This window comes from Dipodomys ordii, unplaced genomic scaffold (assembly GCF_000151885.1).
Source record: "Dipodomys ordii isolate 6190 unplaced genomic scaffold, Dord_2.0 Scaffold89, whole genome shotgun sequence".
Lineage (NCBI taxonomy): Eukaryota > Metazoa > Chordata > Mammalia > Rodentia > Heteromyidae > Dipodomys > Dipodomys ordii.
The window spans coordinates 56,453-81,351 of NW_012267305.1; the positions used below are offsets into that span (position 1 = coordinate 56,453).

Here is a 24,899-nt window from a genome sequence, read left to right on the forward strand (position 1 = left end):
AAATCAATTGGCTCCTGGAGAAAGCATGGGCTGTGGGGAGAGGCTGCAGTGTTTCTGCACAGGCTTCTGCAGAAGGTCAGGCCAGCTCCTTGAGCTTTACTACCTTGTGTAACGTGAGGACAAAAATGCCCACCCCCCTCCTCAGGATGGTCACAGAGATTAATGCCTTCACTTTTTGATAACAGCTGGTATGTGGAGAGGCCTTAGGAAATGTGATCTGCTTTTTCTCTCGTCTTAACCTTGCTGGGGTCTATGTACCCTAAAAGCTAGTTGAGAGGACTTCTGTGTCAATCTCAGCGAGTAGGAATTGAAGGCAAAGATATTAATCAGCTATCAACATCCCTAAAGTCATACTCTATTAAATTTAGGTCTAACTGGGTAAACTTCTCAAAACATACCCACAAACCTTCACAGAAAAACAAATATGGTGAAAGGAAGATAGGAGGAAGTAATTAAAATCTGCTACATAACTCCATGTAAAACAACTAATTTAAAATGTGGATGGAAAAATTTTTAAATGCATATGGCAAATAGACAAGCCATTAGCCTATTTAATGCCTAGCATTCAATGCCTGCAATTTACCCACCAGGGATCGTCAGTACTTTTCAATGTGGTCCCTCAGAAGCCTCAAGAGAATCAGCACATTGAGCCCCACACTTCTGCCCAGGCCTAACATCCAGATTGGCTGCATTTGTTAAAAAGCCAGTATGTCTTAGAGAAGCCAAAATGCAGTTCCTATTTGATCCTTTGATCAAGGAGTTCAAGCCTGAAATGAACTCATAGCTGTAAAGAGATTTCTTAAGCTATAAAAACTACACACAGAAGTAATTGGTGTAGCATCATTAAGATTCAGTATTGGATGTTAGTAAGTTCAATCTAAGATGGGTAGAAGTATGAAGAGATCAGTGAGAGAGAGAAAGAGAGGAGCCAGTAACTTTAGGCAATGGGATAGCCAAACTTGTCTGGGATTCATCAGCTTCTGCTCAGCCGGTGGGGAGCTAAAAGGAAACAGAAGTATGATATTGGAAATAAACATCTAACCCAACATTCAGCCACAGACCCTGGGGGCAGGTAATCTGTCATCCCCAGTGCTCAAGAGCTAGAGTCCAACTCAAAAGCATCTTCTGGAGAGAAGGCAACCAGCATATAGCTGGGGCAAAGAGCTTGCTTGCTACCCATTCCAGTTGCCTTCAAGGGAAATTTCCTGCTCTGTATTCAGATACTTGGGGAAATCCCACTGACTGTTAGCTTAGAGGCTAGTCTACTCAATACCCAGGCTCTGATGTTTGGATTTAAAGCTGGGCAGAAAGTGTTCAAAAGGCTCTGAAAGAATAGAGTAGAAAGGCCACAACTGGAGTCTGAAGACCTGGGGTAAGGTCTTGATTCTACTACAAACCAGCTAGGTGTTTTAGGTGTGCCCCCAGACTCTTTTTCCTTGTCACAAAATGGGACTAACAGAGGTCCAGTGGCATCCCAGAGATACAGAGCTCAGATGAGCTTCTGGGTGGGAGGTACTGTGGACAGGAAGAGACTATGACTAGGCCAACTTGGAAGTATCCCCATGGAGTAGTACCCAGGCTACTGAAGACCTCAAGTGTCAAATGGCACAAGACAAGTACTCAGGGCCCTCTGAACCAAAAGGCTGAGAGGGATAGCAGGGTCCTGGGGAAAGACATAGGCAGAGACCTAGACAAATTTCTTCCCTCTGGTAGATTCTTGACTGCTTATCTTATGGGCTGTAGGCACCCACCTAGAAGAGCTTTCCATAGCATTTCCCACAGTGGATGGTGTCTCGGTGAATGAAGATCTGATCCAGGAGGTCACCCATTGGTTTATTGCAGATGCCACACTGCAAGAGAAAGCCAGGTGGCTGTCAGTACTCAAAGCTGGAAGGGGGCAGGCAGATGCTGTGAGCCCATAGCACAGCCTGAACTTCCAAGAAGACAATAAAACAAGGCAAGAAAAACAACCTAGTGTGTTGGCTCATGCCTAGTTACTCCAGAGGCGGGGATCTGAAGCATTATGGTTCAGGTCTAGCCTAGGCAGAAAGTTAATGAGACCACATCGTAATCAGGTGGTACACGTCTGTGATCCCAGCTGTGTGGTTGGCTCAGGTATGAGGAGCATCGTCTTAGGCTGGACCTGAGCAAACACATAAGACCCTACTGACAAAAATAACTAAAGAAAAAAAGGTCTGGAATCATGGCTCAAGGGGTAGAGTGCCTGCCTATCAAACAAAAGGCCCTGAGCACAAACCCAAGTACAGACACCAGGGGAAGGAGAGAAGCAAAACTCAACTTCAAACATAAGACAAAAAACTCATGCTTGTGTGTGGGGGGGATTCCTTTAATTGTTCTTGTATGTTTAGTTGGTTTTGCTGGGGCTTTGTTGCAGGCCCTTAAATGTTAGGCGAGCACTGTACACAGTGCAGCTTCCAGCTACCTCCAGAATCTTCTTTTTTTCTTTTTGTTTTTGTTGGTCATGGGGCTTGAACTCTTGGCCTGGCTGCTGTCCCTGAACTCTTCAACTCAAGGCTAGTGCTCTACCACTTGAGCACAGCGCCACTTCTGGTTTTCTGAGTGGTTGGAGATTAGAGTCTCATGGACTTTCCTGCCTGGGCTGGCTTTGAACTGTGATTTTCAGATCTCGGCCTCCTGAGTAGCTAGGATTACAGGCGTGAGCCACCGGAGACTGGCTCAGTTCCTCCTTTCTTCTCATTCTCCCCCTCATATTTGCCACACTAGCAATGCCAGCTAGCACCCTCCAGGCTTCCATCTTAGGACCTTTATATTTAGTGCCCCTTTGTTGAGAAGAAGACCACTTTTGTCTCTCCTATTGGTACTAGCCATGTGCAGCTACCAATTCCCCTTCACTTCCTCAGTCCTGCAGCACATGTAAGACAGTTCACACTTGCTCACAGACAGCAAACTGCCTTCAAATCCTCTAGAACCCATGCCACTCTTATGCTCAGTGGGATGTCACCAGCACCATTCTTCCATCTTACCTTAAAACAATATTCATGGCAGCAGATGCCAAGATGTTCTAAGGTAATCTTTGGACAGTCTCGGATCTCCCGGCTGCAGTAAGTGCAGATACCTCCAGTTGTTCTGTAAGAAGAAAGACAAGAAGCCAGTGATAAAGCTGTCTTTTAGGTTTCTGACATGATTCAACAAGACCTACTGTCTTGATGTAGCCAGCCCTACAGCCTCTCAGCATATCCAGCCTGCTCCTTATTTCTGTGGTGCACAATTAGGAGCGTAGCCCTGAGTCCTAGGTCTAACCCATTCTCCACTAGTCTTGTGTGACAGCCCTTCTCCATGTTATGCCTGGGATTGCGGAACCCTGCTCTTCTGCTTCTGTATTCTTAGGCTGATCCCGCAGTTAGTCTGCTTGGACAACCTGCTTTAATCATGTGAATGTTGAAGATACTGCCTTTTGGGGTGATTCATAACCGCGTTCCAGGAGCTCTGGTTTGTTTCTTTTTGGTTTTATGTGCTGGTACTGAGGCCTGATCTCAGGGCCTCACAATCTCCCTTGGCTATTTTTGCTCATGGCTTATGCTCTATCAATTGAGCCATACCTCCAGTTCTAGCCTTTTGCTGGCTAACTGGAAATTAGAATCTCACTGATTTGTCTACCTGGGCTGGCTTGGAACTGTGATCCTCAGTTCTCAGCCTCCTGAGTACCTTGGACTATAGGTGGGAGCCACCAGTACCTGGCACTGGTTGAGAGAGTTGGTTTGTTGGTGGTTAATTGGAGATGATAGTGTCACAGACTTTCTTGCCCCGACTGGCTTCAAACCAGGATCCTCAGATGTCAGTCTCCTGAGTAGGTGTGAGGCACTGGTGCCTGGTAGATCCACCTTTTTGTTTGTAACAGTCACCTGTGCTTTTCCTCTTCACATAAGATGTACCAAAAGCTCCCGTTTGCTCTGCTCCTCCAGGCTAAAATCATGGGTGCTCTTTTCTAGAGATGTATACCTCCTTCTCACAGGACCCAGGGAAGTGCTAGCAGCGTGGCTTCCTCAGGTCCTGCCAGAGCCCAGCATTATCATGGTATGCTGCATTCAGCCATCCACCTTCCTATTGGCCAGAGCTCTTTGTAGGTATCAGTGTTGCAAGAGAGCCCTGCCTTAGCAAGAGGAATCCACTGCATTAGCCCTTCTATCTCACTCAGTCTTCCTTCGCACGTGCACATGTCTGTGCACCTGACACTGACGCCTGAGGTTGTCCTTGGAGAATCTCCTGCTTTCCTCTAAACTCAGCAATTGACCAGAAATGTTTGATTCTGGATTAACATTTGTACCACAAGGAGGGGGAGCTCTAGGCTATCTGATCTGCCTTATTCCATTTAACCCTATACAATTGATTCATTCCTATGTTTTTAATCACTTGCTCTCCTCTGGTTGGAGTGTGTGCCCAAGGGTTCATGTGCTGAAAGCTTGGTCTTCAGTATGGTATTGGGACATGCAGTGGGATCTTTAAGAGTTAGGCCTCAGGGATATAATTAGGTCATTGAAAGAGAGCAATGTAGATCTTTCATAGTTAGGTCAGTTCCCCCAAAAAAGGATCCTGTGATGCCACGAGGCCTCTCACCCTAGCCAAACATGTTAGTGTCATGTTCTTGAGCTTCCACTGCTGTCAGCTAAAGAAGCCTCTCTTCTTTAGAAACTTCTCTGCCTCAGGCATTTGTGATAGCAACAGGTAACAGACTAGTATATTGCCATTTGTGCTAAGAATTCACCTGGTGATGTGGTTTACTAAGTGATATGTGGTTGCCCAGGATTTAGGTGTTTGGCTCTTTCTTCAGCCATCCTGGAAAGGATTTCTATGGCCTTGTTCATTCATCTGCTCCTCTGACTATTCTGTTAGGGAGAGGAGAGACTTAAAAGATTCTTTTCTTTTCTTTTTCCGGTGGTAGGACTTGAACTCTGGGCCTGGGCGCTGTCCCTAAGCTCTTCAGCTCAAGGCTAGCACTCTACTGCTTGAGCTACAGCACCACTTCCAGTTTTATGGTGGTTAATTGGAGATAAGAGTCTCAAGGACTTTCCTGCCTGGGCTGGCTTTAAACTGCAATCCTCAGATCTCAGCCCCCTGAGTATTTAGGATTACAGGCGTGAGCCACCAGCATCTGGTAGGTTCTTTTCTTTTCAACTCTTCCTTCTTTCCATTTTTTCCAAGTCTAGCCATGGTTTTGGAACATCCTCACAGCACTTTAGAGCTAGCAGTAAATGAGAAGGCATTAGGACTAGTTAGGCAGTAGGATTTAGCTATGGCTCTGCCACCAACTCCCTGCATAACTTACTCTTCTTTTCTTCACTGTAACCAGAATGGATACAATTTCAAATGTTCTTTTCCCTCTTATTCCAAGAATTTAAAAGTAGGAATTCTTTGTTATCAAAATCATCCTAAGATTGTGCTATCATCTGGCAGTGCCTTTCATGACTGGTGAGTGAGGAGTCACAGGCCCTTTATTCAATTCAATGACTCTATACCCTTGTGCATTCTTCGTTTTGTAGTTTTGACTTCTGATTAAATGTGCAATAGTGGCTCATTAGTTTCTGATCTGAACTGCCTCTCCTGAGGAAGTGACCCCTGGGTTTTCAGACACTACCACTTCCCTTCTTGGTTGCCTGATGTGTCTATTTTTTGCTTTGAACTGGGTTCACAGGCTTGAGTTGCCATAAGAGTGATATCCTGAGGAAAGTGGCACCACCCTACATAGTGTATTACACTGTGTGACAGATGTTCTAATAGATCAGAAATCACGAAGAAGCTGACTAAAGCAAACAGATACAGTGCAGAGATATTCTTCACTGTCTTTTGTATGTGGAACTGCAAGCTCCTTGGTCAGAAAGTAGACGTACCTCTCAGAGTATGGAGTGCTGTTGTATGGGAGCTTCTTCTCCATGTCAAGCGAGTCCTCGGCACTGCTGACACTGGAAACATGATGGAGAGCAAAAGATGGGAGTCAGATCATAAACACCATCATGAGCAGGGGACACTTCTCTCATGAATTCATGGCCTCAAGCTGAGACATAACTACACTGACAGGCATCACTCATAATCCTAAATGGCACTTGGTACCATAAGAGGCATAATGATACCAAGGAGGTTTAATTATCTGGATGAAGAACCCTTTCATGGGGATAAACAAGATCCCTTGGGAAGGGAGATGACATGGCTTCTTGGATACAAGAAGACCTTCAGTTCTACTGACCAATAGAAAAAGACTAGAGCTTTTCCATTCATGTATGTGTCTGGATTACACTGTGAGTTACCTGGAGCCCACTAACAGCAGAAAGCAGACACTATTTCTGGGAAAGGCAAGAGAAGTGTACAGCATGCCATCTCTGCTTCCTTTATATGGTAGGATTAGGCATGAGGTGGAACTTTTCATTTCCATGTTTTCATTTTCTTTTCTTTTCTTTTTTGTCAGTTGTGGGGCTTGAACTCTGGGCCTGGGTGGTGTCTCTGAGCTCTTCAGCTCAAAGGCAAGCGCTCTACCACTTGAGTCACAGTGCCACTTCCGGTTTTCTGGTGATTAATCAGGCTGGCTTTGAATCATAATCCTCAGATCTCAGTCTCCTGAGTAGCTAGTATTACAGGCGTGAGCCACCAACACCCACCTTTCATTTTCAATAGTACTGTTTGTTTTTATTTAATAAAAAAAACTAATGGCTTGCAAATATTTTCCGGGAAAACAGCTGGTTAGCTACATACCTCAAAACCCCCTAATGGAGCTGCCATTTCCTTTGGTGCCCATGAGGTATTGAGGAATTGCTAGTCAGAGACCAGTCAACCTGCCTATAGTGCAACCCTGAATAAAAGATGAGTTGACTTTTCAGCCTTGGACCTGATTTCTTGTCAGCATGAAGTTTCTCTAAGCTTCCTGAAAGGGAAAGCAAAAAGGGAAAGCAGGAGACTACTACACAGTACTCACTGCCTGCTAAGGAAAAAGTCCGAGAGTTTTCACTAGATATAACATTGTAATTAAATGTTTAATTCAATTTTAAAATAAATTTAATTGTCAAGGATTGAAGAATGAGCCAGGTACTGGTGGTTCACATTTGTAATCCTAGCTACTCAGGAGGCTGAGATCTGAGGGTCATGGTTTGAAGGCAGCCCAGAAAAATCCATGAGACTCATCTCCAATTAACCAGCAAAAATGGACTTGTGGCTTGTTCAGTAGATCATTAGCCTTGAGTGAAAAAGCCAAGCAAGAGTGCATGGCCCGTCAGTTCAAGCCTTAGTACCAACCCTCAAAAAAGAGTCCATTAATGAAATTTAACAGACTGATAGTGAAAAAGAAGAAAATGGGACATGATTCAGTGAAGGAAGGGCAGAGACAGCACCTACGGCTATGCTGCAAGCTTCATACGCGTCACTTCTCGTCTTAGACCCTCCTTGAAGAAGGCTACAGAGACAGAACACAGAGGAGTGTGTGGTCCAGGGCTGGAGGCAGTAGGGGGTCTGTTAAGGGTTCAACGGGTTCTTTGTTGGGAGAAGGTAACAATCCTATTCTGGAATGGGATAGTGACAGTTGCATACTTCTGTGAATATACCCAAACCCACTGGATTATATACTTCAAGGACACATTCCAACTCAGAAAGCATCTTTATCTAAAATAAACCAAGCAGTGAGAGGTCATCTGAGACTTGGAACTTCACGCTGCTGCTCATGCTGATCAATCACTCCAGCCATAGTGAAAGCCAGTGTAGAAGACTTCCAGAAGCCCAGGATGTTCATCTCTGGTTACTAAAATCTTCACCCCTAGCTAGGCAATGGTGACTCACGCCTATAATCCTAGCTACCCAGGAAGCTGAGACCTGAGGATCATGATTTGAAACCAGCTTATGCAGGAAAGTCTGTAACAGTCTCATTTGCAATTCACTACCAAAAATCCACAAGTGGAGCTATGGCTCAAGTGGTAGAGTGCTACCCTAGAACAAAAGAAGCTCAAAGACAGCATCGAAGCCCTGAGTTTAAGCCCTAGGACCAACAAGCACATACAAAAACATCCTCAGCCCTGCAGTGATATCACATTCTGTGAGGCCCCGGGTACCCTGCCTCCATGTGGGCAGGTGGGAAAACACTGAGGTGACATGGAGATGGCCTTCTATGTGCCCTCAGAAAGCAAGGAGACACTGAAAAGATGACTAGTGAAAAGTACATACACATCAAGTACTACTCATGTGCTCTCAACTGACGCAGTCTGGTGAGGAAGAACATGGGGCCAAAGACAAGAGTCCTGTGATCTGGAACAGGATGGATTCAATGAGATAACCCTAAGGGCCCCACCATCTCTGCAACAAAAGAAAGTGGCAAAGTGCTGGGTGCCACTGGCTCACACCTGTCATCCTAGCTACTAAGGAGGGTGAGATCTGAGGGTCATGGTTCAAAGCCAACCTGGGCAGGAAAGTCCGTGAGACTCTTATCTCCAATAAACCACTCAGAAAACCAGAAGTGGCACTGTGACTTAAGTGGTAGAGTGCTAGCCTTGAGCGGAAGAGCTGAGGGACAGCACCCAAGCCCAGAGTTCAAGCCCCATGACTGACAAAAGAAAGAAAGAAAGTGACAAAGACAAACAGAAAAGAGAGGCACTGGGTACGGGATATAGAATGATCTAACTGTTAGGCGAAAAGTCAAAGGCACCAATTATGCAGCACATCTAAAAAATACAGAAAGTCATGTCACTGGCAAATCATATGACATGTCCTTTCAACAATAAGATTACCCAGAAGCTACTCAGAGCTGAGCCCTGGAAAAGGGAATCAGATACAGGAATGAGGGCAACACAAGGCCTGGCAGAAGGCCATGACAAGGAAGGATCTGGAACATGCTCTTACCTGCCATACCGTGGAGATGCTGGCTTCCCAGAAGACACCTCACTAGCGTTCATGTACTCCTTCACAAACACAATGCCTTTGCTGAAGAAGCACACACACAAAAAAAAAAACAGAAGGAAATATACTAGAACATTCCAAAGGACTGGATGTAGCCTGGAGAGATCAGTACCCCTAACCATGTTTGAACCAGAAGTGTAGAAGGTGACAGGAAGGTGCAGGTTACAGATGCTGGTGGCTTGTATATACCAGCCTCCACAAGCAGCAACAGACAAAGTTACTGAGACCATTGTGGATGGGCAAAAAGCTCCGCCTGGGGCTGGGATGTAGGTCAGTGGCAAAGCGCTTGCCTAGCAAGCGCAACGTCCTGGGTTCGATCCCCAGTACCAAAAAAGAAAAGACAAAAAAAATACAGTTAAAAAAAAATCCACACAAAAAGCTCCGCCTGTAGGTTGTGTTTGGACCGAGAGAGGATCCTGTAGCCTTCCTCCATGCTGACCTCAATGCCAGCACCCTCTTGCTAGACTCCTGCACTTCCTGCCAGTGCCTTTCTACTGCTCCTCTGTAGCTGTGTCTTCTTCTTCTACCCACAACCAGAATATTGTTCAAGTCTCAATTGTTTTCCATTCCAGCCCTTTCTATCTGGTACCTTCCCTCAAGGCCCTCAGCTCTTGTACCATTTCCATGTCAAATTTAAGCCCTCTCTCCTTCTTGAAGGTCCCCAGGCCCAGAAGTCCCCTTATCCCACACAGGCCTCTGGGAGCACTGGGAACAAGGTTCTGCATGATGCTGGGCTCAGTAGGGCTCACACTTAGCCCTCATTTTCACATTACATGCTGCAGCCTACTGCCAGATGTTAGCATAGGGCCCTCTAGTCACCCCCTGAGCACACACGACTTCTCTCAGCAGACTCCCTGCAATGCCCTCCCTTCCTGCATGCTAAGAGGTGGCCAGAGGTGCAGGTGAGGCCGTGGGTGGATGAATGAGACACACACAGGCATGTTTCATGGGCATGCTAGCAAGGTCGCATGGGTGGCGGAGACCTGGTGCTGGTTGCATCCATTGATGCCATGCACACACCATCTCAGCTTTATACAGGGATAGGGAAAGGGGATAGAGAGCCAAATGCAGGCCTGCAAACAGGTCAAAGGTGCTAGTAAATATACTAGGGGGACTAAAACAGAACTGTGTCAACCCATTGTGGGAAGCATTACAAGGGAGGAATAGGAAATGAAAGCTGAGTCTTTTGCTTCCTAGGAGAACACAGAAAGCTGCCACCATGCACCCAGAAAACCCCTTCTGCGATGGCAGGTCTCCCTTCTTACGTGGTTGGGCTGGATTCCAATTCACTTGAGGAGCCCGGAATATAAATGTGAGGTTGCTCGGAAGTGGCCGTGACAGTCACCGTGACCATGCAGCTTGATGGACTTTTCACCCTGAAAGAAATGGAGGACAGGCTTGGCTTGGGACACAGGCCGGGCATTTCCTTCACGCCGAGTTTTCTAGCCTGATGTCAAGACTGTTAGTTCAATGGATTTTAAAGAATAACAGTATTTCTTATAACTTTTTCTTTGAGGGGGGGTCCGGTCATGGGGCCTGAACTCTGGGCCTGGGCGCTGTCCCTCAGCTCTTCAGCTCAAGGCTAGCGCTCTACCACTTGAACCACAGCACCACTTTCGGCTTTTTTCTTTTTGCTTGGTGCTGAGGAATCGAACCTAGGGCCTCATCCATGCAAGGCAAGTGCTATACCACTGAGCCACCTTCCCAGCAAAAAAACAGTATTTCTTAAACCATGCCTACAACTCACTAATCATTTGCTACTAGATAGATATTGATATATGCATTTCCTTCCTTCCCATTTTTATTACCATAAAATAATTGTGCAAAGGAGTTTTACTGTCATCTTTACATACATGAATACAGTGTCCTTTGAGCTAAATTCACTCCCTTCTATTCCTCTTTGTTAACCCTCTCCCTCCTCAGCTTTTAGTGAACTTCACTGTACTATTTTCATGTATGCAATAATACACTAGATCATAGCCCATAACTTTCTCTTTTCTCCATCCTTTCTCCCACAGTCCTTCCCTTTACAATCATGTCATGTGCTCAGAGGTCAACAAATGAACGTGTTGCTTTATGGAACAGAAAAGCAGCTGGACTGCGTGGAGACATAGCCCAACTCACACCTTGACTCGGCACTGCGAGACCCCAATCTTCCAACCTGACTGAAGCTCAGGTCCCGGACCTCTGTGAATAACTTGTGGGGATGCTAACGATATGACAGTGAGGACAGAGAAAGGAAGACACAGAGCAACTCGCCTCCTAGTCAGGCAGACAGTCCCTCTCCCAGACCTGCAGAGAAGTCTGCAGAATACAAGGCCAAGGCAGAAAGCCAAATGAATGTAGATGTGGATGAGGACAAAAGTCAGATGCACATCCTCCAGGAAGGCTCCTGCCAGACTCCATGCCACAGAGGGTTCCGGTCCTGGGATGCAAACTCCAAGGCTGCTCCCAGGCCTTTCTCTGCCCAAATTCTAGTTGCCCCACACTCTACCTTCTTGTGCCAAAGTCTGCACGATGCCTGATGTCATTCTAGACCTCCTGTCAGGCACCACTGATCACCTTTTCCTTTGTGCTTCAGCCATGGGCCAGTGCTGGGCACACCCAGCCCTGTGCTGACATGGGCTTCTCTGCCACTCTTTCCTTACTGTGGATATGGCTCTTGCACCTGGCCCAGCTCTGGAGCATCACTTTCTTGCCAGGGAATCCAGTGCCTGACAGTCCAAATGCTTTCAGAATGAGCAGTCATGACCTGGTACCTGCCTAGCTCTTCTTCATCCCAGTCTCAAGCTGAGTCGTATGCAACCAAACCCCCAGCCACACTGATTGGCTTGCAGTTCCCCAAGAGAGCTGGCTTTAGAGAGAACACCTAGGGACCTGCCTGTCTACCGCACGTTGCGTATCCTGTGTCTACTACTCCTGTAGCGCCCCATGAAGCAGGGATACAGAGAAGAGAGTGGATGGAAGGGGAGACCCCACAGGAACTTGGACACACAGGTATATGTGGGGAGGGGAGAAATAAAATGCAAAAGCCAAGAATAAGAAGAGAATTTTCTTCAAGAAGAAGAGGAAGGCCAGGTGCCGGTGGCTCACGCCTGTAATCCTAGTTACTCAAGGGGCTAAGATCTGAGGATCACGGTTCAAAGCCAGCCCGGGCAGGAAAGTCCGTGAGACTCTTATCTCCATTAAACCACCAGAAAACTGGAAGTGGCGCTGTGGCTCAAGTGGTAGAGCGCTCGCCTTGAGCTGAAGAGGTGAGGGACAGCGCCCAGGCCCAGAGTTCAAGCCTCAGGACCCACAAAAAAAAAAAAAAAGAAGATGAACTTTGTCTAGCTGAACTTTGTCTGGCTGAGTAGTTTGAACATGTGGCAAGCATCCTGTGATCCGTGTCCAGAAGAATGAGCAGACAGCTGAACTGAAGGGATACGGTTCAAAAAGCAATCCCAGGGCAACTGCTCAGCACTGTAACCAGAGCTGCAGGAGCTCTCCCCCCGCCACACACACACACACACACACACACACACACACACACACACTGCTGTCCATCCCTTGGAGGAATTATCCCACTTTCCTCTCAACAGTGTCCTCTCCCTAGCCTAGGACCTAGCTCCTGTCCTGTTCCCCTCACTGTCTCCCCTTCAGCCACATGGCTCATGTCTAATTTGCCCAAGTTGCTTTTTCCCAGGTTATTTACAGGCAAGCCCTTACAGCTGAAGTGCTTCATCAGTACAAGAGCTTTCCCTGACCATCCTGAGCCCCTTCCTGTCAGAGCACGATTTTTCCTTTCTTGGCTTACTGGGGGTAAAACGGCAGGACAGGACGCATATCACTGTGACTAATAACGCAGGTGCTGGGCCGACTGTCTGGATTGTAATCTCTTTTAGGCCATTTCTTGGAACTGAGAGGCACAGAACCACCAGAGAGGTGAGAGCGAGGGCATGGATCAACATCAGGTGAGAGGGCAGGAGAACAGTTTCGAAGCACAAGGACTGAGGGAATCCTGAGGAGTGAAGTCCTCCCTTGGGTCAAAAGCCTCTACTCTACAACCTGCTGGGGCAGGAGCCAAAGGTGCCTTCCCACGAACCAAAGCTGGATGTGGGGGCCAGAAAGCTCCACCACAGAGACGGAGGTGAAGGTCACCTTGCAGGATTGGGGAGAATGTTATCAAGTTAAGATATTTTTCTCCAGCCCTCTATGTCTTCTAATATGTGACGATCCATCCAGAGACCACACTGTATGTCCAAGTTTCCTTAGATACCCTCTCCACACCCAGGAGCCTTAACCAACTGATATAAACTGCCAAAGAGCCTAGAACTGCAGCTTTCTACTGCATCTGAATTCCCCAGGTTCTACCTCATAGATGTTTTTTGTTTGTTTTTGTTGTTTGTTTTCAGACTAGTACTTGGGGCTTAAACTCAGGACTTTGGCTTTTTTTTTTTTTTTTTTTTTGCTCAGGACTAGTGCTTTACCACGTGAGCTGTGCCTCCAGTTCTGGTTTTTTGCTGGTTACTTGGAGATAGAATCTTGCTGAACTGCCTCCCCAGCCTGGCCTCAAATCTTGATCCTCAGATCTCAGTTTTTCCCCTGGGACCTCCCAACTCCATGAATGTCGGAAGTCCCCTGACCCACATTGACAGCCTCCAATTGGCTGTTAGCCTTGGCCTAAGAGATGTCACACTATGGCTCCACGTGAAAGCTGTGCAGGAGTATTGTGAGGAGTATATCCTGACTTGTTTGCTTTTGGTCTGTCTCTGCCTCCATTCAGAGAGTAACAGGCTCTGTGTGTGTGTGTGTGTGTGTGTGTGTGGCCCCTGACAGAACCCCTCAGCTCCAGCTGGCAGATGCCCAGGGCAGCTAGAACCTCACCTGCTGCTGCAGCTCTGCACTTCAACGCACTGCTCAGGACTGCTGAGGCTGCTCTGGGGCTCCAAGGCACTGGGATCTTCTGGTTGCTCAGCGGGTGCGGCTGTGTCTTCCCTGACAGCTCCTGGGGCTCCAGATCTCTCTGGCGAGGCCTCACTGATCTTGGGGCCCACACTCTTCACCTCATAACCGGTGGAGATCCTGAGAGAGAGAGAGAGCGCACGATTGGAGGGAGGGTGGAAGTAGCCCTTGTGAGCTCCGGGCACACTAGCTGTCACAGGCACAGAGGGGCAGCGGCAGAAAGGAGCCAGGCATGCCCTGCACCATAGGAAGCCTGGGAATTGCTTCCTCCAGGGAACTCATCTCTGTTACTGTCTTGTTATTGGAAAAGGCAAAGTACCCTTCATGAGCTCAGTGAGGTGTTAAAATTTTGAGGTTTTGACTGGAAACACACGATGCTGCCATCTTCCTTTACTCCAGTCCTTCTGAGTCTCCAACCTACCACACACTCTTAAAAACACTCAATGCATTCATCAAGATGCATCGTTCTCATAACCTGACTTAGGGGATTGCAACCTCTTTATGCAACTACTTAATGATCATTAAAAAAAAAAGATTCATAGTAGTTACAAGCTGTTCTGTTGAATTGCAGGGAGGGGCATAACGACCTAATCCATCCAGCCTTCCCCTCAGGCTCCCAGGTTAAGAAGCTTTGTGAGCATAGTCTGGGCTGGGAATCTGAGACGGGGTTTTAGCCTAGGCTGCTGCGGAGGCTTCGATAAAGGAGAGAGCAGGTACAACTCTTTAGTAGGCACTGGATAGTCAAAAGGGCTGCGATATCCACTGAGAGGGGGATGGGGTGAAAACTGTTGCTAGGGCGGGGCCCAGAGGAGCGGCTGGAGCCATTTGTGATCCTCAAACGCCATCTACTGGCCATCTCGGGTACACCCTGAAGAGAAACCCCGCAGCTGAGGACGATTATGATCTGGCAGCCATTTCACCTTCAGAACTATTGCATTTCCACAAAAGCACTCCAGCCCCAGATCTCCGATGTGTGAAATGGCTGCGTGCGCAAGCGCACACACGCTTGTCTAAGTGCCCATGATCTTTGTGCACGCATGCGCAGGCATACATGTTTTGCCTCCAGTTTGCATTCAGAGATGGCACACCCCATTCGCTCCTCACCCCCATTCCATCCCAGCTTATTTATTGTGAACTAGTATAGCTCAAGGAAAGTAAATGGTGGTGGGAAACTAGAGCCAGGAATTGAGAGATAAACATTATGTTAATGAATGGCTTTATTAAAAACAGTTTTTTTTAAAGCTTTGTACTCCCTCACAGTTTTTTTTTTTTAAGGCTTTCTGACCTTTCCTGCTTACACTTACTCAACTAATTAGTAGTACACTCTGGGAAAACAGCAAAGATATTGGAAAAAAAAACTTTGGGGAGAAAAAAATGGTTAAACAACTCCATTGATCACAAACAATATACAAAGAAGAAAAACATTTATGTCAAGGGTAGACATTTGTCTTAAAAGAAGCACCTGATGAAACCCATACTTTGTTTAAAAGGATGATCAAGAAAAACAAACATTGATGTCACAATTGCCTAGATTTAGGAAACTGATGGCACCTGTTATCAATGGGTGCAATTGATTATATCAAAGCAGACACTTGGGTGCAGGTGGATCACACTTGTAATCCCAATTGTTTGCCAGCTGGGGCAGAAAACTCTATGAAACTCTTATTTTCAATTAGCCTGCAAAAATCTGGAAGTGAAGCTGTGGCTCAAGTGGTAAAGCACCAGCCTTGAGTGACAAAGCTAAAGGACGGCCACTGAAGATCTAAGCTCAAGCCCCAGAACACCAAAACAACACCGTTAACAACAACAACAACAATAACAACAACAACAAAACTAGGATAACTGCAAGAATGACAGAAAGTACGAGAACAAAGCTGAAGTTGAAACTGGAATAAATTTAAGCTTAACCCCTGCCCATATTTCCACCATAAATATCCATGATGCTAGAGCACCCATTTAGTTACTTAGTGGATGTACTTACATCCATATCTGGGTTGTATACTATTATTGGTTTGGCTTTAGAAATAAACTATCTTGGTCTCTACTTTGATGGGTCCTAAAATTCTTCTTTGCAACATTTCAAATGTAGTCCCCAAGAGCCAAGGTAGAGGCCACTTTCCTTTTAGAGACTGACAATAGTCACAGCTATTATCATGAAGCAGTAACATTTTCATCCTGTTTTTTGCAGATGAAAATCTAAGGGAGGGCCCATCCTCTTGCAGCTAATAAATGTCCGGATGGCCTTTGTCCTGTGTCATTCAGTAAACTGTTCCCCCCCATCTTGTTTCAGCAGGTCACATCTGGCGTCCTTGCCTAGGGAGGACGGAGGGGTAGAAGCTGGGATGTGTTGAGCACTTAAACGTCCTATTCAAAACCAGTGTTTCCCTCAACTTCAGTCCCACATCCCTCCCCTCCTTAACCCATGACGTTGACATCCTTCTGTACATCACTTGGCCAACATCAGTTCCCGTACTTGTCACCATAAACTAGCCATAGCAAACCACACATTAGCACAGGAGAATCTCCCTGTCTCCCGGATCCCTTTCACCACCCAGAAAACTGCATCCTCGAGGTGTCCTGTCCCTTCAGCTAGCTTGGGTGTTCCTTTGATTTTTCCCATGGGGTCTCTTCTCTTCATACTTTCAAGTCAGCCCTGACCCCTGTCATATAGTGTGGCCTTGTCTGTGTCCCCAGTGCTTAGAGCACTTGGCTGGACACACAAGAGTCACTAGGTGCCATTTTGTTTAATTATGGCAGGGGCAGCTTATAAATTCCTGAGGGGGAAAAAATCAAAATCCCTATGTTTTTCAAGGTCCCCAGTTTTTGGCTGACACCTTTCTCGGTCTACGTCTCATCTGTCTACAAAACAGAGGCTTCTTTCCTTCCCACAGCTCTGAGACTATGCTATGACGTCAGCAACCGTCCTCCCTCTCCTTTGCTGTCTTCTATTTCAGCAGCAAACTCAGCTTGTCTACTATGTTGCTTTCATATCTAGCCATCCCTCCCTGCCACCCGGGAGCTATGGATACCCGCCTGTCTCCCACAGCTGCAATTGCACTGCGCCTTGGTTCACACTCCTAACATCACTCTCTCCTCCTCCCTAACCCTCTTCCCCAAGGCAGCGGCCATGGCACTGACATCACCCCTATCTAATTCTTCCATTTATCCCAAGTCTTCCTTCTCACACCCTCTCTATGGATCCTCTTCCTTACCTAGGCCTGTCAACATCATTGATTTTTACCTCTTTTTTTTCTTTTTGCCAATCCTCAGGTTTGAACCCAGGGCCTGGGTAATGTCCCTAAGCTTCTTTTTGATCAAGGCTAGTGCTCTACCACTTGAGCTCAAGATTTTTTTTTTGGTAGTTAATTTGAGATAGGAGTCTCAGGAGCTTCCTTGCTCTGGATGGTTTGTCCCTCAGCTCTTCAGCTCTAGGCTAGCGCTCTACCACTTGAGCCACAGTGCCACTTCTGGCTTTTTTCTTTTTGCTTATGGGTGCTGAGGAATCGAACCCAGGCCCTCGTGCATGCAAGGCAAGCGCTCTACCACGGAACCACCTTCCCAGCCCTGGTTTCAAATTGTGATCCTTAGATCTCAGCCTCCTAAGTAGCTAGGATTACGGCCATGAGCTACCAGCACTTGACTTTACCTCTTTTTATTTTGTATACTTGATTAGGGGTTCGGGAGGCCAATAATGCCCTTCTTTTTCTCTGTTTGTTGTTGTTGTTTGTGGGGCTTGAACTCGGCTTGGGCGCTGTTGCTGTGCATTGCAGCTCAAGGCAAGCGCTCTACCACTTGAACCATAGCACCACTTCTGCTTTGCTACTGGGTAACTGGGGATAAGAGTCTCACGGACTTTCCTGCATTGGCTGGCTTTGAACTGCGATCCTCAGATCTTAGCCTCCTGAGTAGCTAGAATTAGAGGCATGAGCCACTGGCGCCTGGCCTTTTTCTTTGTTTTTGAGACAAAGCAAGAGCAGAAATGGGAATACATGTCTACTGGTAAAGGTTTGGATGTACAGCTCCCAAATCTCCCTCTATAACCCAAACCCCATGGACAGAGGCTGGATGAGGGCTCTGGGTGCTGGTGAGGCAAAGCAGAGAATGTAGGCTTGGTATCCATTGGCTTCTGAAGACATGCTTCAAGCTACCTCACCTACTCCCTTCCATTACTCCCTACATGTTGACAAGTGTCAGCTCTCAGCCAGGTAGACACTCTGCTCCACACCCGTTTACTTAATGGTATACTGGACCCTGTCATTCAGATTGCCTCCAGGCACTTCAGATTCATGCTGGTCCCCACACCTCACCATCCCTACCTCTTCACTCTCTGCTAGTTGCTTTCACCCTCCACCTAGTGACCCAGCCTTGCCATCCAGGGAGCAGCCTTAACACCCCATTTTCCTCATTGTTACCCTCAGTCAGTTATCAATGGTGCAGCCTTATCACCCCTCTCTAGGCCTCCTCATGGACCTCGGACCTCATGCTGCCCTGTACCTCCCTAGCCTCACCCTCCTACAACTTATCTGTCCTGACACACTCCTGTATAGCAACTCTCAGCAGTCCTGGGGACCCTGTGCCCAGGGGAAGGTGCCTTCTCCCAGGAGAGGAGTTAACTTCCCTTGTCACGACGGCCACCGTGCTTCATGTTCCCTTTCCTCTACTGGAAAGCCACCTCCAGCATATCCATTTGGCAAACAGTATCTTAGCCCTCCAATGCAGCTCCAATGTCACCTGCAAGGAACACCCTTCCTGACACCACGACCTATCCTCACCCTAGAGGAAAAAAAGAACCAATCACCTTCTTTGCAGCCCTTTTCCATACTCCTGATTGTGTGAACACTGAGCAAGGTATGAAGAATGACGAGACAGGGGACAGAGCTGTGTACACAGTGTCATTGGATTGGGCCCCTGGAGGGCCTAGGGCCAAGGAGCTAAGGATGCATGGAGTATTCTTTTCTTTGTGTTGGTATTAGAGCTTGAAGTGAAGGTCTGGCCACTGTCCTTGAGCTTTGTGTTCAAGGCTAGTGCACTACCACTTTAACCACAACTCCAATTCTGACTTGGTGCTGGTTAATTGGATTTCCCTTCTTAGGGTAGATCTGAAGTTGGATCCTCAAGTCTGAGCCTTCCGATTCGCTTAGGATTGCAGGTATCGCCACCGACACCCAGCGAGTACATTCGTAAATAACAAAATGTTTGTAACAGGTGAACCCGGCCCTGAAATGCCCTTCTACCTGACTACTTATGCAAGAAGACCCCCAGGAGGACACACTTTCACTTCCACCATGTCCTGTCTTGTGGGCCAGGGAAGTGTTTCTATGGTAGGTGTGCAGCTCTCCACACTGATCTGCAGAAGTAGCTAATTCTTTTCTTTACTCCTAAAAGTCACAGCAATGGAGGCACAGCGGGTGGAAGAGTCTGTTCTATGTGCATGGCTGTGTGGAAAAAGGAGACACTTGAAAATCTCCCACCCACACCAGTCACATCATGTTTTCTCTCCTCCCCCTGCACACACACCAACATGCCAATCAATCTCCTGTCACTTCTACTCCCACCTGCTCAGAGCACGCTTGAGTCCTCTCACTGTGACCTTCTTCCACTGCCTTATCATGGTATTATCTTCACTTCCAATCATCCCTGTCCCTTATAGTTTGTCATTAGTGATGTCTGTCACATTTGCACAGTACCACTATGCACACAAAATCAGCCTACGCCCTACCTGCCATGCACATGAACTCTGGGAGGCACGGGGGATTCGTGTGTGTACACCTGTGCTCACACAGCTCCACCTATTACAACCCCAGCCTTGCATCTCAAGCCATAAGCAGCCAGCCTAGCAGTAGCTGTTAGGATCCTGCTCACAAGGCAGCAGCACAAGCACCGGGTTTTATAATATGTCAAGACGCTGGCATGGGAGTGGAGGAAGCAAGTTCTACCTGGGTTGTGGCCCCTGACAGAACCCCTCAGCTCCAGCTGGCAGATGCCCAGGGCAGCTAGAACCTCACCTGCTGCTGCAGCTCTGCACTTCAACGCACTGCTCCGAACTGCTGAGGCTGCTCTGGGGCTCCAAGGCACTGGGATCTTCCGATTGCTCAGCGGGTGCAGCTGTGTCTTCCCTGACAGCTCCTGGGGCTCCAGATCTCTCTGGCGAGGCCTCACTGATCTTGGGGTCCACAATCTTCATCTCATAACTGGCGGAGATCCTGAGAGAGAAGCACATGATTGGTGGAAGTAGCCCTTGCTCCCCTGGCCACACTCACCATCAGCTCCTGCAGGCACAGAGGGGCTCATGTGTTTGAGGATGCAGCAGGGGGGAGCCAGGCACACTGCTCCTCATTTATCACGGAAAAAGCTAGCCTCTGTGGATAATAAACAAAGGCACTTGAATCCAGCAGGGAGTGTCTTCTTCCCCAGCTGTCTTGGGCTGGAAACTCTTTGGGGTTCTTCCTGGCCTTACATCACACCTGTGCTGAATTCTCAAGACAAGCAGCAGGGAAAGAAAGAGGAAATGCTGGTCATTCATCTTCCACTTGTGTAGCCCTCACATCACCATTCCTGTTCCTGATCCTAGGAACTCCTAGGCCAAGGGCACCTGAGCCCACCATCCCAGCACTCAGATTTAACTGAACCTAAAGCAACTTGGTAGCACTATTGGGTTGCCTCCAGTAGCTGGTGGTGGGTGACCCCAAGACAAAACCATCAACTACCACCATCCCTGGCACTCTTATTTATTTAAGGAAGTTAAGTTCATACTAAATAGGTTTCCTGTTTTCATGCTGGACTAACACGGAAGGTGATGGTCATGCTTTTCAGGGACTTCTATGTCCAAAAATGATGTCATTTTTTGGCCTCACTGAAGAGAAACTAAAACTCCCTGGCAGGGATAATAAACCAAGTGACACTTGCAGCTTCACAGTGCTTTGTAGAAGTGTGGTGATAGAAGCTGTCCTCAAAATTAGGGACCAGAACCAAGTTTCTTCAAAAGAGAAATTTGGAAGCTGGGCACCTACCTGTGGCTCATGCTTGCACTCCTAGCTACTCAGGAGGCTGAGGTCTGAGGATCCTGGTTCAAAGCCAGCCTGAGCAGGAATGTTTGTAAGGTTCTTATCTCCAAGACACTATCCACCCCCCCCCCGCCTCCAAAAGCCAGAAATAGAGGTCTGGCTCAAGTGGTAGAACACTAGCCTTGAGCAAAAGCTCAGAGAAGGTTCCTAGGCCATGGATTCAAGCCTCAGGATTGGCACATACACACCCGTCCCCAAAGAAAATCCCAAACGTACAGAAAAAGAGCAATCTTGGGTTCAGTGCAACACAAGGAGAAATGGATGAATAACAACTCTTTATCCTAGGCCTTGGAGGAGCGCTACTTTGATTTTAAGAGATGGAATCCATCGGGGTCAAGAATAGGAAATATTAATCAAACACAAGCAGCATTGTTGAGAAATATAATATGGGGAGGGGGAGGAGAACAATCTTATTTCTTTGTTAATTTGTCTGGGGTCTGTGAACTGCCTAGAAGTTAAGTGGTTACTGATAGGTAATAATGAGGGTGGCTATGAATCAGGTTTATATTTGGAGTTCTTTGGATTTTCGGAAGCCATTTGTGTGGGTGTAGGAATTAGTCTGAATTAAAGATCCAGGAGGGTAATGTGCCCATTGCTAATTCTGGACATAAGCACAGTCTCCACAGGACATTGTCCCTTTCTACTGTGGCACTATCTGGACTAGATTCCTCTAGTGCTGGTAAGAGTTCTCAGTGAGTGAAAGAAACTAGAATTCACCTGCTTCTCATGTAAAACCCACACCTGCTGCATAACAAGGAGAAAAATAGCACGTTTTACATGCAAAGTCTGATACAACACTTCAACAGGAAGGAAATGTGTTATCAAATGAATTCAGAGCAATAAATTTAGTTAAGGGAAGCAGAGACAAGCTTCTTAAGGGCCCTTGTTTGGCTGACTAAGGGAATCATTCTTCTAGAGGTGTTTCATTTTACTTGAAGCCTTTGTAAAACCAGCATTTGACATAATCCTTTGTGCTTAGAAATGTCCTAATGCAGCCTCATGAAGTCCTCACAAGTCTATATGACAGAATATATTATGACCAGTAGTATCCATATAAGGAAATGGAGGGATACAGGTAACAAATAATACCTCCAAGGCCACACAAGTAGTCAATGATGTAGACTTTGGTTTTGAACTCAAGCATCGGAGTGTAGTGCCACCAGTGTACTGTATCATCTCTTCCTATCCATGTAACGGAGCAGAACAAAGTTAGTATAGTGCAGAATATCTACAGATTCAGTTGGAATAGCTTTATAACCTAGGCAAAATTCAAGCATTCTGTAACCTCCCACCCCTGCTGTCGCCTGCCCAGCCTGCTCCCCCATCAAACTTCTAAGTCCCTTATCATTGAGCTGCAGGGCACAGGCCAGTTCCCCACCCCCTGCCCCTCATTCGGGCTTTGCCCAGAGTCCTCTGGGGACAAGGCCCCACTGCGATCTCTTCCTCTCCTCTTCTGCTGACTCTTCCCCCTCCCTGCGCACATCGCATCGTGCTGTCCCTGGGGACGGCTCCTCTGGGCCCTGGGGGCGGGGCGGCGGAGCCCAGCAGTGTGGGGGAGGGGCCACGGAGCGGCCAACACCATTTGTGATCCTCGCCTGCCACCTACCGGCCGACGCGGGTACGACCTCTGGAGGAGCCCCATTATGCCGGATCGCGACCGAGCAGCCATTTTGACTTCCCGACCAGCGCCTTTTCCCAAAGACGTCGCAGCCCAAGCTCTCGGCTGCAGGAAATGGCGGCCTGCGCAGGCGCACTCACAAGTGGCTCCGCGCAAGCCGCCAGGAAATCTCGCCAAAGCGGTGGACCACGCCTTCTGCCTGTCCTGCGTAATATGACGTCTCTGTCAGGTTCGGCTACCCTCAGGTCCACGCCTTTTCTTGTTTACAGCCTGACTGTTCACAAGCAGATCGTGAATGTGAAAGAGCAGGAATTGGCAACCTCAGCATTATTACTGTTTTTTCTTGTTATATCCGTTGTGTGTGTTGGGAGATGAGGTGCTGTCATGTGTAGTGAATGATATTCATGTAGACTGGCATGTCTAGTCTCTAACTTTCAAGAGAGAGTATCTCCAGCCCTCGGTTGTGGAAATTAGATGCCTTATTTACTAGATCACTCTTGGAGTGAAGAAGAGGGGAGATTAGCTCAGGAAGATATTCACCACCTAGCTAGGAAAAGAGAAGAGACTGAGAGCTGTAAAAAGAAAAAACAAAATGGAGCAATGGCTCAAATGGTTGAGTACCAGCCTTAATCAGAAAAGGCAAGGGAAAGCATAAGTCTAGAGTTCAAGACCCAGTGCTAGTACAAGGCAAACACACACACACACACACACACACACACACACACACACACACACGGTTTAACTATTAGCGAGGATCTGGTGGCTCACAATTGTAAACAGGAGGCTGACATCTGAGGATCTAGTTTAAACCCACCTTGGGCAGGAAAATCTGTGAGATTCTTATCTCTAATTAAACAACAAAAAGCTGTAGTAAGTACAGCTGTTGCTCAAGTGGTAGGGTGCTAGTATTGATCTAAAAATAAACTAAATCAAGCAAGCAAGCTCAGAGACAGCATACAGATGAGGAGTTCAAGCCTCGGGACCAGCACAAAAAGAAACAGATGCCAATTTCAAAAGTACTTGCCTCAAATGTTGAACATTTTGCAAAATTAGTGCACATTTTCTGAATAACAAAGCTAGCTGAGATCTTTTTGTCCCTTCCTTTTCCTTACCTGAATCACCTCTACTCTGAATGCATATAAGTTTTCAGTCACCATCACCTTTCTATCTCAGACATACCCTTAACTCTTTATTCTAACTAGGCATAAACCTGGACAGACTAGGGGCCGCTCGACGGGATACTGTGAACACAACAGGTGCCCCAAAGTGAACTTGCTCTTGTGGTCATTAACAATATTGTGCACAAAAAGCCAGTGAGCTCTACTTACTTTGAAAAGCCATCTCTCCCATCATTTCCTTCCCCCAAAGACCCACATCACATCTCTGCACACACACAGCTATACACAGAGGAAACACTGGGTTCTTTTGAGCTTCCTAGATCCTCTTCTCACTGTTTGTAGGACTCCTATTCATAGGAATCTAATGAAGAGAAAAACCTCAAAAACAACCTCTCTGTTAAACCATACCAAAGACTCCTTCCCTGCTATAGTACTGATGTGTTGCTCAAATGTGGTCCACAACTTATCCAACCTCCCCCCTTATTCCACATAGACTGCATGAGGACTCCTTGCAAACAAAGCCATACTTGATTTGTCTTGTTCCAGCCTGGACCAAACTGAAAGAGGGTGATACTTCCTGATTTGGGAGCACTAACCAGCTGGAAGCAATAGGATTTCACAGAAAGCTTCCTGGCCTCCGAGGCGTTTGTTGCGAGGTTCCCCCTGGGGCTTCCTTCTTTGCCCTGTTCCTGAGGCCAGCTCTCCTGCCTGACCTTCCTAGACAAAGGCTACTGCATACCCATGCTTTCTCGCTCCATTCCAGATTCTCAGCACTGCCTGTTGACGCCTTCCTTACCCCTTGGAGTTTGCCTTGGTAGCCTCCAGGTCTGCTACACTGCCATCCTTGCTATCAGCCAGGGCAACAGAGGCTGAAGTGGAACTGGAGCTGAGGGAAGAAAACAGAGAGGACCGCTGAGGTCTGCCACCGAGGTTGGCTGGGGCCCAACTTTTCCTCTTTGCCTGCCGCCTTCTCACAGGCAAACGGAACGGTGCCTGTCAGGGGTGGATGGCTTTTCAGTTGTACCACTGCTACCATCTGTCCTTTCCAGCCACATGTTCCCTTGGACTCAGCTCTCTCTGCTGAGTCTGACCTTGGGATTTCTCTCCCTCCCTCCTACCTGGTGAGCCACAGTACAGTCCCTTGGGGACAGGCTCACTGACAGTGCTCAGGACAATGTGTTCTCTTGGGTGGCCTCCCAGTGTCCTCCCTTCCGCTTCTGGTTCCCTACCACCTCACGGTGAGTTCAT

At 47.3% G+C, this 24,899-nt stretch overlaps 1 protein-coding gene across 3 annotated transcripts in view; it reads right to left on the minus strand.

The window, feature by feature from the left end:
- Window positions 1-345: 345 nt before the first annotated feature.
- Znf185 (zinc finger protein 185 (LIM domain)) overlaps window positions 346-24,899 on the minus strand; it is a 54,912-nt gene continuing 30,358 nt past the window's right edge. For 2 of the 3 annotated variants that reach the window (XM_013025910.1, XM_013025909.1), the window contains 8 exons: window positions 24,448-24,537; window positions 13,774-13,971; window positions 10,173-10,283; window positions 8,851-8,931; window positions 5,868-5,939; window positions 3,006-3,108; window positions 1,752-1,850; window positions 346-999 (listed from right to left, as the gene is read on the minus strand). In XM_013025910.1, the coding sequence (XP_012881364.1) occupies window positions 1,752-1,850; window positions 3,006-3,108; window positions 5,868-5,939; window positions 8,851-8,931; window positions 10,173-10,283; window positions 13,774-13,971; window positions 24,448-24,537 (754 nt within the window). In that variant the 3' untranslated portion in view covers window positions 346-999. Of the gene's footprint in view, window positions 1,000-1,751; window positions 1,851-3,005; window positions 3,109-5,867; window positions 5,940-8,850; window positions 8,932-10,172; window positions 10,284-13,773; window positions 13,972-19,856; window positions 20,055-24,447; window positions 24,538-24,899 lie in introns of all 3 variants that reach the window. The other variant, XM_013025911.1, reaches the window with a different exon arrangement.